At 47.6% G+C, this 15,000-nt stretch overlaps 1 protein-coding gene across 1 annotated transcript in view; it reads right to left on the bottom strand.

The window, feature by feature from the left end:
* megf11 (multiple EGF-like-domains 11) overlaps positions 1-15,000 on the bottom strand; it is a 328,088-nt gene that overhangs the window by 97,260 nt on the left and 215,828 nt on the right. Inside the window, exons 6-7 of the mRNA XM_036968560.1 lie at positions 12,264-12,476; positions 11,184-11,358 (exon numbers count right to left, since the gene is read on the bottom strand). Coding sequence (XP_036824455.1) covers positions 11,184-11,358; positions 12,264-12,476 — 388 coding nt within the window. The remainder of the gene's footprint in view (positions 1-11,183; positions 11,359-12,263; positions 12,477-15,000) is intronic.

A 15,000-nucleotide genomic window follows, 5' to 3' on the forward strand; every position in this document is an offset into this window, starting at 1 on the left:
AGTTAGTTAGAAAACTTGAGTAGCAACTAGGACCGTAGAAGCCCTCGAAGACACCAGAGCATCATCTAAGAACATCACAGTGACATGTGTCTACTGTGATCACTAGTCTCCCATTTCATATGCCATTTAAGTGGAGCTGCGAGGTTCACAGACTGGGGAGTTCAATCCTTTGTGTGGATAGGCCAGAAAATGTGACGTGTCGCTCCCTATGCAAATGCGGTGTCAGATAGCACATACTGCACTTCAGAGGAGAGCGGAGAACGGCGTGCGAAGCGGGACAAACAGAACTGTCACAGATTTGCACAGCAATTGATGCTGCGCCATTCACAGAGCCCTCCGTACACAAAAAATGTTGGTCCGGAACCAATCAAAATGGCAAGATACCTCCAACAGAGGTCTGAATGTATATGAATATCTTTAATATATTTCATATCATATCAGTATCATTAGCTTTTAAAAACAATTAAATCTGTTTTCTTTTATCATATTTTTTGGACGAGAGAGAGAGGCTATCTCGCTGTTCCTGCAAGTGAGGAGTATATTCACCATCTTTCATTGAATGTTTTCAGAATTTATCTGCGCATAATCGTCGAAAAGCCTACCCGTATGCAAATTAGGTGAGTCAAATAAACGGGCTCTCTTACCGATGCGATTCGGTTGGCTACTGACGAGTCACTCTCCTACCGATGCGATTCGGTTGGCTACTGACGAGCCACTCTCTTACCGATGCGATTCGGTTGGCTACTGACGAGCCACTCTCTTACCGATGCGATTCGGTGGGCTACTGACGAGTCACTCTCTTACCGATGCGATTCGGTTGGCTACTGACGAGTCACTCTCTTACCGATGCGATTCGGTTGGCTACTGACGAGTCACTCTCTTACCGACGCGATTCGGTTGGCTACTGACGAGTAACTCTCTTACCGATGCGATTCGGTTGGCTACTGACGAGTCACTCTCTTACCGATGCGATTCGGTTGGCTACTGACGAGTCACTCTCTTACCGATGCGATTCGGTTGGCTACTGAAGAGCCACTCTCTTACCGATGCGATTCGGTTGGCTACTGACGAGCCACTCTCTTACCGATGCGATTCGGTTGGCTACTGACGAGTCACTCTCTTACCGATGCGATTCAGTTGGCTACTGACGAGTCACTCTATTACCGATGCGATTCGGTTGGCTACTGACGAGTCACTCTCTTACCGATGCGATTCGGTTGGCTACTGAAGAGCCACTCTCTTACCGATGCGATTCGGTTGGCTACTGACGAGCCACTCTCTTACCGATGCGATTCGGTTGGCTACTGACGAGTCACTCTCTTACCGATGCGATTCGGTTGGCTACTGACGAGTCACTCTCTTACCGATGCGATTCGGTTGGCTACTGAAGAGCCACTCTCTTCAACGTCACTGTCTGGCAAGTCCTCATGGACTTCATATGGAAAAATACCAACAAGATCTTTAGTTCACTAGCGATACCATGAACATACTGTAGAACTATCTATGTTGTACGATTGGTGAATGGATATGAGACGGGCTTTATCCGGTCAGTTTGACACCATTTCCAAACTAGTTGAAACTGATTCACTGATTCACTGATTCACTGAGTCACTGCTTCACTGAGTCACTGATTCACTGATTCACTGAGTCACTGCTTTCAATCAAAGCACAGTAAACCTATTCAACAACACTTTGTGGCTGCATATTGAAACACATTCAACAAAATAATCTGTCCGAAAACATTGGGACTCATCGTTGACACATTATTATGCAAATTGACTCACGGAAACAACGGAGGAGCAGCACGCTCTCTCCCGCCGTATAAAGAAATCTTGACTGCAACGACGAGAAATAGCCCAGTTCATTTAAATGGAAAAAGGACCCGGCTGAAAATTTGGCTGTAACAGGTCCACCCCTCCCCCCCTCCATCCCTCCACTCCTCCACTCCTCCACTCCTCCATCCCTCCACTCCTCCACCCTTTCCACTCCTCCACTCCTCCATCCCTCCACCCCTCCATCCCTCCACTCCTCCACTCCTCCACTCCTCCACCCCTCCACTCCTCCACCCCTCCTCCACTCCTCCATCCCTCCATCCCTCCACTCCTCCATCCTCCACTCCTCCACAACTCCACTCCTCCACAACTCCACTCCTCCATCCCTCCACTCCTCCATCCCTCCACTCCTCCATCCTCCACTCCTCCATCCTCCACTCCTCCATCCTCCACTTCTCCATCCCTCCACTCCTCCATCCTCCATCCCTCCATCCCTCCACTCTCCACTCCTCCACTCCTCCATCCCTCCACTCTCCACTCCTCCACTCCTCCATCCCTCCACTCCTCCATCCCTCCACTCCTCCACTCTCCATCCCTCCACTCCTCCACTCTCCATCCCTCCACACCTCCATCCTCTACTCCTCCACCCCTCCACTCCTCCACTCCTCCATCCTCCATCCTCTACTCCTCCACCCCTCCACCCCATCCATCCCTCCACTCCTCCATCCCTCCACTCCTCCATCCTCTGCTCCTCCACCCCTCCATCCCTCCACCCCTCCACCCCTCCATCCCTTCACTCCTCCATCCCTCCATCCCTCCACTCCTCCACCCCTCCACCCCTCCACTCCTCCATCCCTCCACTCTTCCATCCCTCCACTCCTCCACCCCTCCATCCCTCCACTCCTCCATCCCTCCACTCCTCCATCCTTCCATCCCTCCACCACTCCACCCGGTCCTCTCCTCTGTAGTCACACCAGGCCAGCATCATTATAATTCCTCTGCTTTAAAATGGCTGAGCACAGCAGCACCTATAAAGATCCCCCCTCTCTCTCTCTCTCTCTCTTTCTCTCAGCCCTGATGATCATAGCCCTGTGTCTCTGGGTCCCCTCCCCTCCATCTCTCTCTCTCCTCTCTCTTCTCTGTCCTGAGTGACAGCTGACAGTATGATTTAGAGTACTAATTAGCGCCATAGAAGAGTCCTGTGTGTCTGGGGACTCCCTCCTCACTCCGACTCGCCCCTGAGCCTCCTCTGTGCCTCTCCTCACCGGGACTTTGCTCTGTCTGCTACCCAGCTGTCAGCTCAGCACTGTGTGTGTCCGCTCATCTTGACAGAGTTTAAACGGAGGACTGGACGCCAGGGGCAGAACATGGTGTATCTTTAAGGGTCTCTCCTCTCATCTTCTTCCTCCTCTCCTCCTCCTCCTCCCTCCACCTCCTCCTCCTCTCCCCTTCCTCCTCCTCCTCCCTCCACCTCCTCCTCCCCTCCTCTCCCCTTCCTCCTCCTCTCCCTGTCCTTCTCCTCCCTACACCTCCTCCTCCCCTCCTCTCTCCTTCCTCCTCCTCTCCTCCTCCTCCTCTCCCCTTCCTCCTCCTCTCCCCTTCCTTCTCCTCCCCTCCTCTCCCCTTCCTTCTCCTCCTCCCTCCACCTCATCCTCCCCTCCTCTCCCCTTCCTCCTCCTCTCCCCTTCCACCTCCTCTCCCTTTCCTTCTCCACTCCGCCACCTCCTCCTCCCTCCACCTCCTTCTCCTCCTCTCCCCTTCCTCCTCCTCTCCCCTTCCTTCTCCTCTCCTCCTCCTCTTCCTCCCTCCACCTCCTCCTCCTCCTCTCCTTCTCCTCTCCTCCTCCTCCTCCTCCTCCTCAGCCTCGCCTCCTCCTCTCCTCTTCCTCCTCCTCTCCCCTTCCTCCTCCTCTCCTCCTCTCCCCTTCCTCCTCCTCTCCCCTTCCTTCTCCTCCCCTCCTCCTCCTCTCCTCCTCCTCCTCTCCCCTTCCTCCTCCTCTCCCCTCCCTCCTCCTCTCCCCTTCCTTCTCCTCTCCTCCTCCTCCTCCCCCTCCACCTCTCCCCTTCCTCCTCCTCTCCCTCTCCTTCTCCTCTCCTCCTCCACCTCCTCCTCCCCTCCTCTCTCCTTCCTCCTCCTCTCCTCCTCCTCCTCTCCCCTTCCTCCTCCTCTCCCCTTCCTTCTCCTCCCCTCCTCTCCCCTTCCTTCTCCTCCTCCCTCCACCTCATCCTCCCCTCCTCTCCCCTTCCTCCTCCTCTCCCCTTCCACCTCCTCTCCCTTTCCTTCTCCACTCCGCCACCTCCTCCTCCCTCCACCTCCTCCTCCTCCTCTCCCCTTCCTCCTCCTCTCCCCTTCCTTCTCCTCTCCTCCTCCTCTTCCTCCCTCCACCTCCTCCTCCTCCTCTCCTTCTCCTCTCCTCCTCCTCCTCCTCCTCCTCCTCCTCCTCCTCAGCCTCGCCTCCTCCTCTCCTCTTCCTCCTCCTCTCCCCTTCCTCCTCCTCTCCTCCTCTCCCCTTCCTCCTTCTCTCCCCTTCCTTCTCCTCCCCTCCTCCTCCTCTCCTCCTCCTCCTCTCCCCTGCCTCCTCCTCTCCCCTTCCTCCTCCTCTCCCCTTCCTTCTCCTCCCCTCCCTCTCCTCTCCCCTTCCTCCTCCTCTCCCTTTCCTTTTCCACTCCTCCTCCGCCTCCTCCTCCCTCCACCTCCTCCTCCTCTCCCCTTCCTCCTCCTCTCCCATTCCTCCTCCTCCTCCTCCCTCCACCTCCTCCTCCGCCTCCCCTCCTCCTCTCCCCTTCCTTCTCCTCTCCTCCCTCCTGCTCCTCCCTCCACCTCCTCCTCTCCTCCTCCTCCTCCCCCCTCCACCTCCCCTCTCCACCTCCTCCTCCTCCTCTCCTCCTCCCTCCTCCTCCTCTCCTCCTCCCCCCTCCACCTCCTCCTCCTCCCCTCTCCACCTCCTCCTCCTCCTCTCCTCCTCCCTCCTCCTCCTCTCCTCCTCCCCCCTCCACCTCCTCCACCTCCCCTCTCCACCTCCTCCTCCTCCTCTCCTCCTCCCTCCTCCTCCCTCCTCCTCCTCCTCTCTCCACCTCCCCCCCTCCACCTCCTCCTCCTCCTCCTCCTCCTCCCCCCTACACCTCCTTCTCTCCTCCTCTCCTCCTCTTCCTCCTCCTCCACCTCCCCCCCACACCTCCTCCTCCTCCTCTCTTCCTCCTCCTCTCCTCCTCTCTCTCTTCCCTCGGCGCCCTACATGAAAGCTTCGGTCTGGGAATGACACTTTTATCAATCAGTTCACAGTAGCCTTTGTTCTGTTCTCAAAATGACGGTTTTAATACTGCTAACAATGGCACTTCTACTCTGTTCACGTTGTTATCTAAGGGCTGAGAGGAGAGGGGGTGTGGTGACGGGGAGGAAGAGAAGGAGAAATCAGAGGAAGAGGAAGAAGAAGAAGAAGTGGAGGAGATGGAGGATAAGGAGGTGGATGAGGAGGAGGTGGAGGTGGAGGAGAAGGAGGTGCAGGTGGAGGAGAAGGAGGTGGAGGAGGTAGAGGAGGAGAAGGAGGTGGGGTAGAGGAGAAGGAGGTGAAGTAGAAGGAGGTGGATGAGGAGGAGAAGGAGGTGGCGGTAGAGGAGAAGGTAGAGGAGGAGGTGGAAGAGAAGGAGGTGGAAGAGGAGGAGGTGGAAGAGAAGGAGTTGGAGGAGGATGTGGAGGAGGAGAAAGAAGAGACATGGCGAAGTGGAAGAAGAGGAGGGAGGTTTCAGCTCAGGGTCAATGTCCTGCTCAAGGTGCCCTTGAGACAGATCTCCCACCAGGCTAATAAATAAATAAATAATACAATGAATTATACCCCCCCCAAACAGAAAGAACTAAAGAGAAAAAAAAAAAAACAGCAAACAAGAAGCACATTTTGTTGTTATAAATAAATACATTTAAAACAAAGGACATCAAGGACAACTGAATATGTTTGTGTGCATGTCTGGCACTATGACATGTGTGTGTGTGTTCTTGTGTTCAAACACCTGCACGGCATCAGCCTCAGGCAAACTGACATTAGTTGTAAAAACACACTGTCCCTCAGAGTCAAATGTACTTTTTATTGTGTTTTATTTTGCTTTTATTTATTTACTTTTATCTTTGACCATCATTCTCTCTCTCACACAGCAACTCCACTCCCACTTGTCTCCAATTCCACATACCAGCCCTCAGCTTCCCTCAGCCCATCTCTGCTGGCCACCCTCAGCCCATCCCATCTATCTCTGCTGGTCACCCTCAGCCTCTCCCATTTATCTCTGCTGGCCACCCTCAGCACCTCCCATCTATCTCTGCTGGTCACCCTCAGCCCATCACATCTATCTCTGCTGGCCACCCTCAGCCTCTCCCATTTATCTCTGCTGGCCACCCTCAGCCCATCCCATCTATCTCTGCTGGTCACCCTCAGCCCATCCCATCTATCTCTGCTGGCCACCCTCAGCCTCTCCCATTTATCTCTGCTGGCCACCCTCAGCCCATCCCATCTATCTCTGCTGGTCACCCTCAGCCCATCACATCTATCTCTGCTGGACACCCTCAGCCCATCCCATCTATCTCTGCTGGCCACCCTCAGCCCATCCCATCTATCTCTGCTGGACACCCTCAGCCCATCCCATCTATCTCTGCTGGTCACCCTCAGCCCATCCCATCTATCTCTGCTGGTCACCCTCAGCCCATCCCACCTATCTCTGCTGGCCACCCTCAGCCCATCCCATCTATCTCTGCTGGACACCCTCAGCCCATCCCATCTATCTCTGCTGGTCACCCTCAGCCCATCCCATCTATCTCTGCTGGTCACCCTCAGCCCATCCCATCTATCTCTGCTGGACACCCTCAGCCCATCCCTTCTATCTCTGCTGGTCACCCTCAGCCCATCCCTTCTATCTCTGCTGGACACCCTCAGCCCATCCCATCTATCTCTGCTGGTCACCCTCAGCCCATCCCATCTATCTCTGCTGGTCACCCTCAGCCTATCCCATCTATCTCTGCTGGCCACCCTCAGCCCATCCCATCTATCTCTGCTGGTCACCCTCAGCCCATCCCATCTATCTCTGCTGGTCACCCTCAGCCCATCCCATCTATCTCTGCTGGTCACCCTCAGCCCATCCCATCTACCACTTCAGGTTTCTATGCAACACATATCTTTCAACTATGCTGTGATGTTTAACATACGTTTTCAATCTATCTAAATCGAATAGAATCCACAGATTGGGAGTTGAAGATCAATACTTTTACTAAGAGTATTAGAATATTAGAATATTAGTAATTGACTGACCCGGTCTCTCCAGATCTCCTAACAGTACTATTTCTAGGGTCCATTTTAGATCAATGCTATGCATTTTCAGCCATTCCTGAACCTGAGACCAGAAACAGGCTACCTGAGGTCAATACCAAAATAATTGATAATTGATTCTGTATATTCACAACAAAATCTGCAGAGCTTCGATGATTTTATCCCCCAAATATTCAACATTTTGTTGGTGGCAAGAATTCTATATAATAATTTTAGCTGAAAAGCACGAAGTCTTGAATCTTGCGTTGCTTTATATATTAACTCATACACCCTGTACCATGGAATCGGTACATCAAAAATCTCTTCCCAACTATTTTGCAATCTGTATGGCACAGTTGTCAACATCCTGGTCCTCAAATGAAACTGGTGTACTTTCCTATTTATGCTATTTTTATTCCTCTGCCAGTTTTGATCATTTATATTGGGCAGACAGGCCAGTTCCCTACCTCCTCCTGCTGCCACCTGCCTCCTCAATTTTGGGGGTAATCAATTGGTTGCACTTTTGGATTGAGCTGTACACTGATAACTCCATGAAGGACATAACTCTGCCATTCCAATTTACAATATCATTTAAGAACAAAATACCCTTTTCAATAAATACAGGTATTTTATCAACCAGCACATTTGAGTTCAGCCATAATGTTTGTTGTAATATTTGTTCTATCTTTTCAGGGAAATTGAAATTGTAGCCAGCTCTGTAATGCTTGTTTGAAAAAAAAGAGAGATACTTTGAAAAAAGTATAATTTTCAATTAATCGAGAGACATGGCAATTTGCACAAAGGCAGTAAAACTTTTGAATAAGTGAAGCTTTTAGAGAGAGGTTTAGTGCTTTTATATTTAATCATCTCAACCCACCCAGTTCATATTCAGTATATAGGCACGTTTTATCTTGTTTATTTATTTTGGGGGGTTTAGAGTCCCAGATAAAGCGAAATATTTTTTTTTGCTCATTTGATTTGAAAAAAATGAATCATCAGGAGTAGGCAGCTTCATGAGTAAGTGAGTAAACTGAGATATGACTAAGGAGTTCATTAGGGCAATTTTTCCCATAAATAGACAGGTATTTACATCACCATGGTGGCAGGATCTTGTCTATTTTTTACAATTTTTCTATTGAAGAGCTCATTTATATATGTTGTGATATAAATACCAATTATGTCGACTTCACCATCAGCGCTTTTTATCGGTAAACTGCAGGGTAATGTAAAAGTAGTTTTTATTTTTTAGATCCAATACGTAATATCATAATTAGGTTTTAGTCCAGAGTCGGCAGAATAGTTATCTAGATCATCAATGAGACATTGATTTGTTATATCTGGAGTACTTCTCCTGTCCTATTCGGTGTCCTGTGTGAATCTAAGTGTGCGTTCTCTAATTCTCTCCTTCTCTCTTTCTTTCTCTCTCTCGGAGGACCTGAGCCCTAGGACCATGCCCCAGGACTACCTGACATGATGACTCCTTGCTGTCCCCAGTCCACCTGGCCGTGCTGCTGCTCCAGTTTCAACTGACCTGAGCCCTAGGACCATGCCCCAGGACTTCCTGACATGATGACTCCTTGCTGTCCCCAGTCCACCTGACCGTGCTGCTGCTCCAGTTTCAACTGTTCTGCCTTATTATTATTCGACCATGCGGGTCATTTATGAACATTTGAACATCTTGGCCATGTTCTGTTATAATCTCCACCCGGCACAGCCAGAAGAGGACTGGCCACCCCACATAGCCTGGTTCCTCTCTAGGTTTCTTCCTAGGTTTTGGCCTTTCTAGGGAGTTTTTCCTAGCCACCGTGCTTCTACACCTGCATTGCTTGCTGTTTGGGGTTTTAGGCTGGGTTTCTGTACAGCACTTTGAGATATCAGCTGATGTACGAAGGGCTATATAAATAAATTTGATTTGATTTGATTTGCTAGCGTCCCACATATCCCAGAGAGATTAATGAGACATTGCAGGGACTTGAGGACTTATTATAAAACCTGAGTCATCGACATACATGGACACCTTTGGTTTTAAGCTTTGGATTTCTAATCCTCTAATGTTGTTATTGGATCTGATTTTAATAGCTAGCATTTCGATGGACATAATGAATAGATATGGTGACAGCGGACACCCCTGTTTAACTCCTCTTGACAATTCAAAACTCTCTGAGAAGTAGCCATTATTTACTATTTTACACCTGGGGTTGCTATACATTATTTTTACCCATTTTATAAGAGAATTACCAAAATTGAAAAAAATCCAGGCATTTATGAATAAATCCAGTCTTACTTTATCAAAAGCCTTTTCAAAATCCCCTATAAATACCATTCCTGGCTTCTTATATGTTTCATGATGTTCTATTATTTCTAGTAGTTGTCGTATATTATCATCCGTGTACGATATATATCGTAAAAAACCTGTTTGATCAGGATGAACAATACCTGCTAAAACCCTTTTAATTTTGAGTGCTATGCATTTTGCTAGTATTTTTGCATCACAACATTGAAGTGTAAGGGGCCTCCAGGTTTTTAGATAGACTGGGTCTTTATATTTACCATCTGGGTCTTGTTTTAATAATAGAGAAATCAGACCTTCCTGCTGAGTACCTGACAGACTACCATTTCTAAAGGAGTAGTTAAAACGATCTAACAATGGAGCTTTTAGTATATCAAAAAATACTTGATATACCTCTACCGGTATGCCATCAAGGCCTGGGGTTTTTCCAGACTAAAAAAGTTATTCCTCTGTAACTTGGCCTTCGCCAACTGAATAAGTTTCCTACAACTTATTTTGTATCTCTGTAATATAGTTTTTATTGCTGTCTACCTGTTCTATTAGTTCATGGATTCCCTTGTTAGTCTTGTCTCTTTAGCCAGAAACTGCTTTTTTATTATTGATGAATATTGAATTGAATGACCCCTGAAGATACATTTAAAGGTATACCAAACAATAAGGTGATTTACTGAACCAATATTAAACTGGAAAAATTAATTTATAAATGATTTTGTCTTAGTTAAAAATAAGTTGTCCTCCACTAAACTTTGATTAAATTTCCAATATCCCCGTCCACGTGGAAAATCTATGACAGTTATGTGAAGGCCAATTAGATGATGATCTGATCGCATTCTGTCTCCTATTAAAACTTGTTTAACCTTTGATGCAAGAGAGAAAGAGACAAGAAAGTAGTCAAGATGACTAGCTTGATTAAGTCTCCTCCATGTATATCTCACTAGGTCGGGGTTTTTGAGTCTCCAAATATCCACTATTTCTAATGTGTCCATAATATTTGTGATTTCCTTAAGAGCATGGTGATGATAGTTTGTGGAGTGATTACCTTTACTGTCCATTGGGGTACTTAACATTTTCCTATTGGCTTAGCCACAGGGACCCAGATTAGTGCTCTGCAGTTGTTTTAGCCACTCAGGGACCTGGGACTACTATAGTTCTTTCCTATTGGCTTAGCGACAGGGACCCAGATTAGTGCTCTGCAGTTGTTTTAGCCACTCAGGGACCTGGGACTACTATAGTGCTTTCCTATTGGCTTAGCCACAGGGACCCAGATTAGTGCTCTGCAGTTGTTTTAGCCACTCAGGGACCTGGGACTACTATAGTTCTTTCCTATTGGCTTAGCCACAGGGACCCAGATTAGTGCTCTGCAGTTGTTTTAGCCACTCAGGGACCTGGGACTACTATAGTGCTTTCCTATTGGCTTAGCCACAGGGACCCAGATTAGTGCTCTGCAGTTGTTTTAGCCACTCAGAGACCTGGGACTACTATAGTGCTTTCCTATTGGCTTAGCCACAGGGACCCAGATTAATGCTCTGCTGTTGTTTTAGCCACTCAGGGACCTGGGACTACTATAGTTCTTTCCTATTGGCTTAGCCACAGGGATGCAGATTAATGCTCTGCTGTTGTTTTAGCCACTCAGGGACCTGGGACTACTATAGTGCTTTCCTATTGGCTTAGCCACAGGGACCCAGATTAGTGCTCTGCAGTTGTTTTAGCCACTCAGAGACCTGGGACTATAGTGCTCATCTATTGGGTAAGTGATTTGTGCTACTGGATCGCTAATTGGTCAATCAAAAAGGAGGTCAGCACACCTAGTGGAAGAAGAGGAAGAAGAACTCACCATGTAACCAGGGGCACAGACGCAGGCCCCAGTGACTCCGTGACAGTCGGCCCCGTGGGAACAGCTGCATGGCAACCTGCATCCGTCGCCGTGGTAACCAGGTGGACAGGTCTCGTTGCAGTAGAGCCCCGCCCATCCTGCTGTACAGCTGCACTCACCTGACAAGGGGTGACAGCTAGAGCAGAATCAATAAATCAAATTAATCAATCAACCAACCAATCTAATTAATTAATCAATCTATCAATCTAATCAATCAATCAGTCAATCAGTCGTTTAGTCAATCAGTCAAATGTTATCAGTAAAGCCCTGTCGACATCAAGCAAACATAACCCCAGTAGGCCAAGTTGAGAGATCTGCAGAGAGAGTGAAACAGCGAGCCCCAAGCCGACATCCATCCATCCATCCTGACCAACGTGCTCCTATAGCCCTCAGAGGCTCAAGGTCTACCTTTTCTCCTTTACACAGACTGTGATGATGATCATTCTGTTCCAGGACCAGCATCAGACTCTGATGATGATCTTTCTGTTCCAGGACCAGCATCAGACTCTGATGATGATCTTTCTGTTCCAGGACCAGCATCAGAGCATTAATGCTTCAATTCACCAACATTTCTGTTATTTTTCATTTTATTTAAATAGACCCTGATGAAGGCACAGTGAAGCCGAAAACGTTGGTTATTTACCCAATAAATTACCGGGAGTTTATATGTGTGAGTGTGCAACTCTTTTCGTTTTATTCTTAATTTTTTTAAGTTTATATTTTGATTTTTTTTAAACAACTAATTGACAAACATCGGTTCAATTATTTGAATTCCATTTCGTTAGTTTTTTTTTCTGTGAGCTCAATGCGCACATTTTACAGTTTCTCTAGAGATAAATCAGATCCAGCCTGAACTGTGTGATGTAGTAGGGAGTTGTAGTTTCTCTAGAGATAAATCAGATCCAGCCTGAACTGTGTGATGTAGTAGGGAGTTGTAGTTTCCAACAGGCCAATATTCTACATAGTTTAGCGTAGGAAACTTGATAATTAACTACAATGAAAATGACATGATCTAAGTCAGGGGTAGTCAGTGTAATGTACCTGACAGTGTTGGAGGCATTACAGGGACAGTACTTGTCACAGATGAGTCCGTACAGGCCTGGGGGACAGAACCTCTCCTGACAGTGAGGTCCTTTAAAGCCTGTGTCACAGAGACACGCCCCGTTGATATGGTAACACTTAGCACCGTTCTGACAGTCACAACGCAGGCTGCACTGAGGACCGTACCACCCCACCGGACACTCCTCCTGGCATCTAGAGAGGAGAGGGAGGGGAGAAGAGAGTCACACCTCAGCCTGCACTAGGACCGTACCAGGTACTCTTCCTGGCATCTATAGGGAATAACAATAGTACTATAGTGGTAAAAGTCCAGCCTCTAAAAGTTCTTAGGGCTATGCCCCTTTTCTCTCCACTTCCTGCCTGAATGATGTGCCCAAAGTAAACTGCCTGTTGCTCAGGCCCAGAAGCCAGGATATGCATATAATGGGTACCATTGGGAAGAAAACAATTGATATGAGGTAGGAGAAAATACAAAGAAAAACCAACTAGAATTTTTGTTTTTGAGAGTCCATCCTCTTAGAAATGCAAGAGAAGGGTCATATTGAGAATTAACTCTCTGGGTGCAATTCCTATGGCTTCCACAGGGTGTCAGCAGTCTATGTTCAAGGCATCAGGCTTGTAACTTGAAAAAACGAATAAGAAATATCAGTTTTAGCAGAAGGACACAGTCTTGGAAATTCGTGTTTGCGCGCGCATGTAATAACAATAGTCCTATAGTGGTAAAAGTCCAGCCCCTATAAACAAGTGAAGACCCAGTGACCTAACTGGATTGCAGAGACTGTAAATATTCAGACCCCACACCGAGATGTTTACAGACAGTCAGAATACTAAACTGTAAAAAAAAAAAAAAACACTCTTTGGATAAACCCCCCCAAAAATGACTGCAATTAATTACAATTAAAATAAATCTGTTTTTCTCAATTGAAAAAAAACAATGTTTGTTGAAACCAAATATATGATTGAAGTGTTCTATTTCATTATTAAATTATTTAAATATATTATATTTCAAGTTGCAACCTTTTAGACTTCACTTCCTGTTTGGTTAAACAACACAAATACAAACTTATATTTAAAATAATCATAACCCATTTTTTTTATTTATCTTGTTCCAAGTAGAATTTTTCACTTTGCAATTAAATAAATTCCTTGCAAACAAAGAAATTGTGCTGGTTTAATAAACATGAAATAATGAGTCCAAACGTCTGGACGAAGAAAGTCGTAACATTTTACTGGCCACAATATTGAAACCAGACAGTGAGGTGGTTAGAGTGTAGAGGAGGCAGGCAGCCTAGTGGTTAGAGTGTAGAGGTGGCAGGTAGCCTAGTGGTTAGAGTGTAGAGGTGGCAGGTAGCCTAGTGGTTAGAGTGTAGAGGCGGCAGGTAGCCTAGTGGTTAGAGTGTAGAGGTGGCAGGTAGCCTAGTGGTTAGAGTGTAGAGGTGGCAGGTAGCCTAGTGGTTAGAGTGTAGAGGTGACAGGTAGCCTAGTGGTTAGAGTGTAGAGGTGGCAGGTAGCCTAGTGGTTAGAGTGTAGAGGTGGCAGGTAGCCTAGTGGTTAGAGTGTAGAGGAGGCAGGTAGCCTAGTGGTTAGAGTGTAGAGGTGACAGGTAGCCTAGTGGTTAGAGTGTAGAGGTGGCAGGTAGCGTAGTGGTTAGAGTGTAGAGGTGGCAGGTAGCCTAGTGGTTAGAGTGTAGAGGTGGCAGGTAGCCTAGTGGTTAGAGTGTAGAGGTGGCAGGTAGCCTAGTGGTTAGAGTGTAGAGGTGGCAGGTAGCCTACTGGTTAGAGTGTAGAGGTGGCAGGTAGCGTAGTGGTTAGAGTGTAGAGGTGGCAGGTAGCCTAGTGGTTAGAGTGTAGAGGTGGCAGGTAGCGTAGTGGTTAGAGTGTAGAGGTGGCAGGTAGCCTAGTGTTTAGAGCGTTGGACTTGCAACTGAAAGTTTGCAAGATCGAATCCCCGAGCTGCCAAGGTAAAAATCTGTTGTTCTGCCTCTGAACAAGGCACTGTTCCTCGGCCCTCATTGAAAATAAGAATTTGTTCTTAACTGACTTGCCCAGTTAAGTCTAATGTTTATTACGGTGGGTTGAAAACAGAATGACATTTCTAAAGAAAGCAAATAATTAGTGTCATCATTTTAATGTCACCAGATTGAGATGCAGTATAACGCTAGCTAGCTAGCTAAGCTTGAGGGGAGACCTCCAGATTTTTAGCTAGCTATCGTTAGCATTGCTAGCTATTTTTGAAGAACATTCTATTGACAACGTTGCCATCTGTCTAAAGTATATTTGACAACATGATGATGATGATGATGGCGAAGCTGTTTTCTACTAAATATGTGCCTACCTTAGCAATGACATCGTATTCCCAAGTCCTTATAATGTAATTTAGATGACACAGCCATTAGCCCCGATTCAAAGCCACGCCCCAAATAAGCCACGCCTCCTCTTCTGACGGGGTGGCGCCACTACACTACACCCACCGCTATGCAATGCGCTTGTAAATTATGTGTTGAAAGCAATTTAGAAACGTTAAATAAAAAAAACACATTTAAAAGCACTTCAGATTAACTGCATCGTTTCACTTCCCCCAGGCAGCCCCCCCCCTCAGGCAGGCAGCCCTCCCAGGCAGCCCTCCCAGGCAGCCCATCCAGGCAGCCCCTCCAGGCAGACCATCCAGGCAGCCCTACCAGGCAGCCCCCCACCCCCCCCAGGCAGCCCCACCAGGCAGT

This window comes from Oncorhynchus mykiss, chromosome 30 (assembly GCF_013265735.2).
Source record: "Oncorhynchus mykiss isolate Arlee chromosome 30, USDA_OmykA_1.1, whole genome shotgun sequence".
In the NCBI taxonomy this organism is placed as follows: Eukaryota; Metazoa; Chordata; class Actinopteri; order Salmoniformes; family Salmonidae; genus Oncorhynchus; species Oncorhynchus mykiss.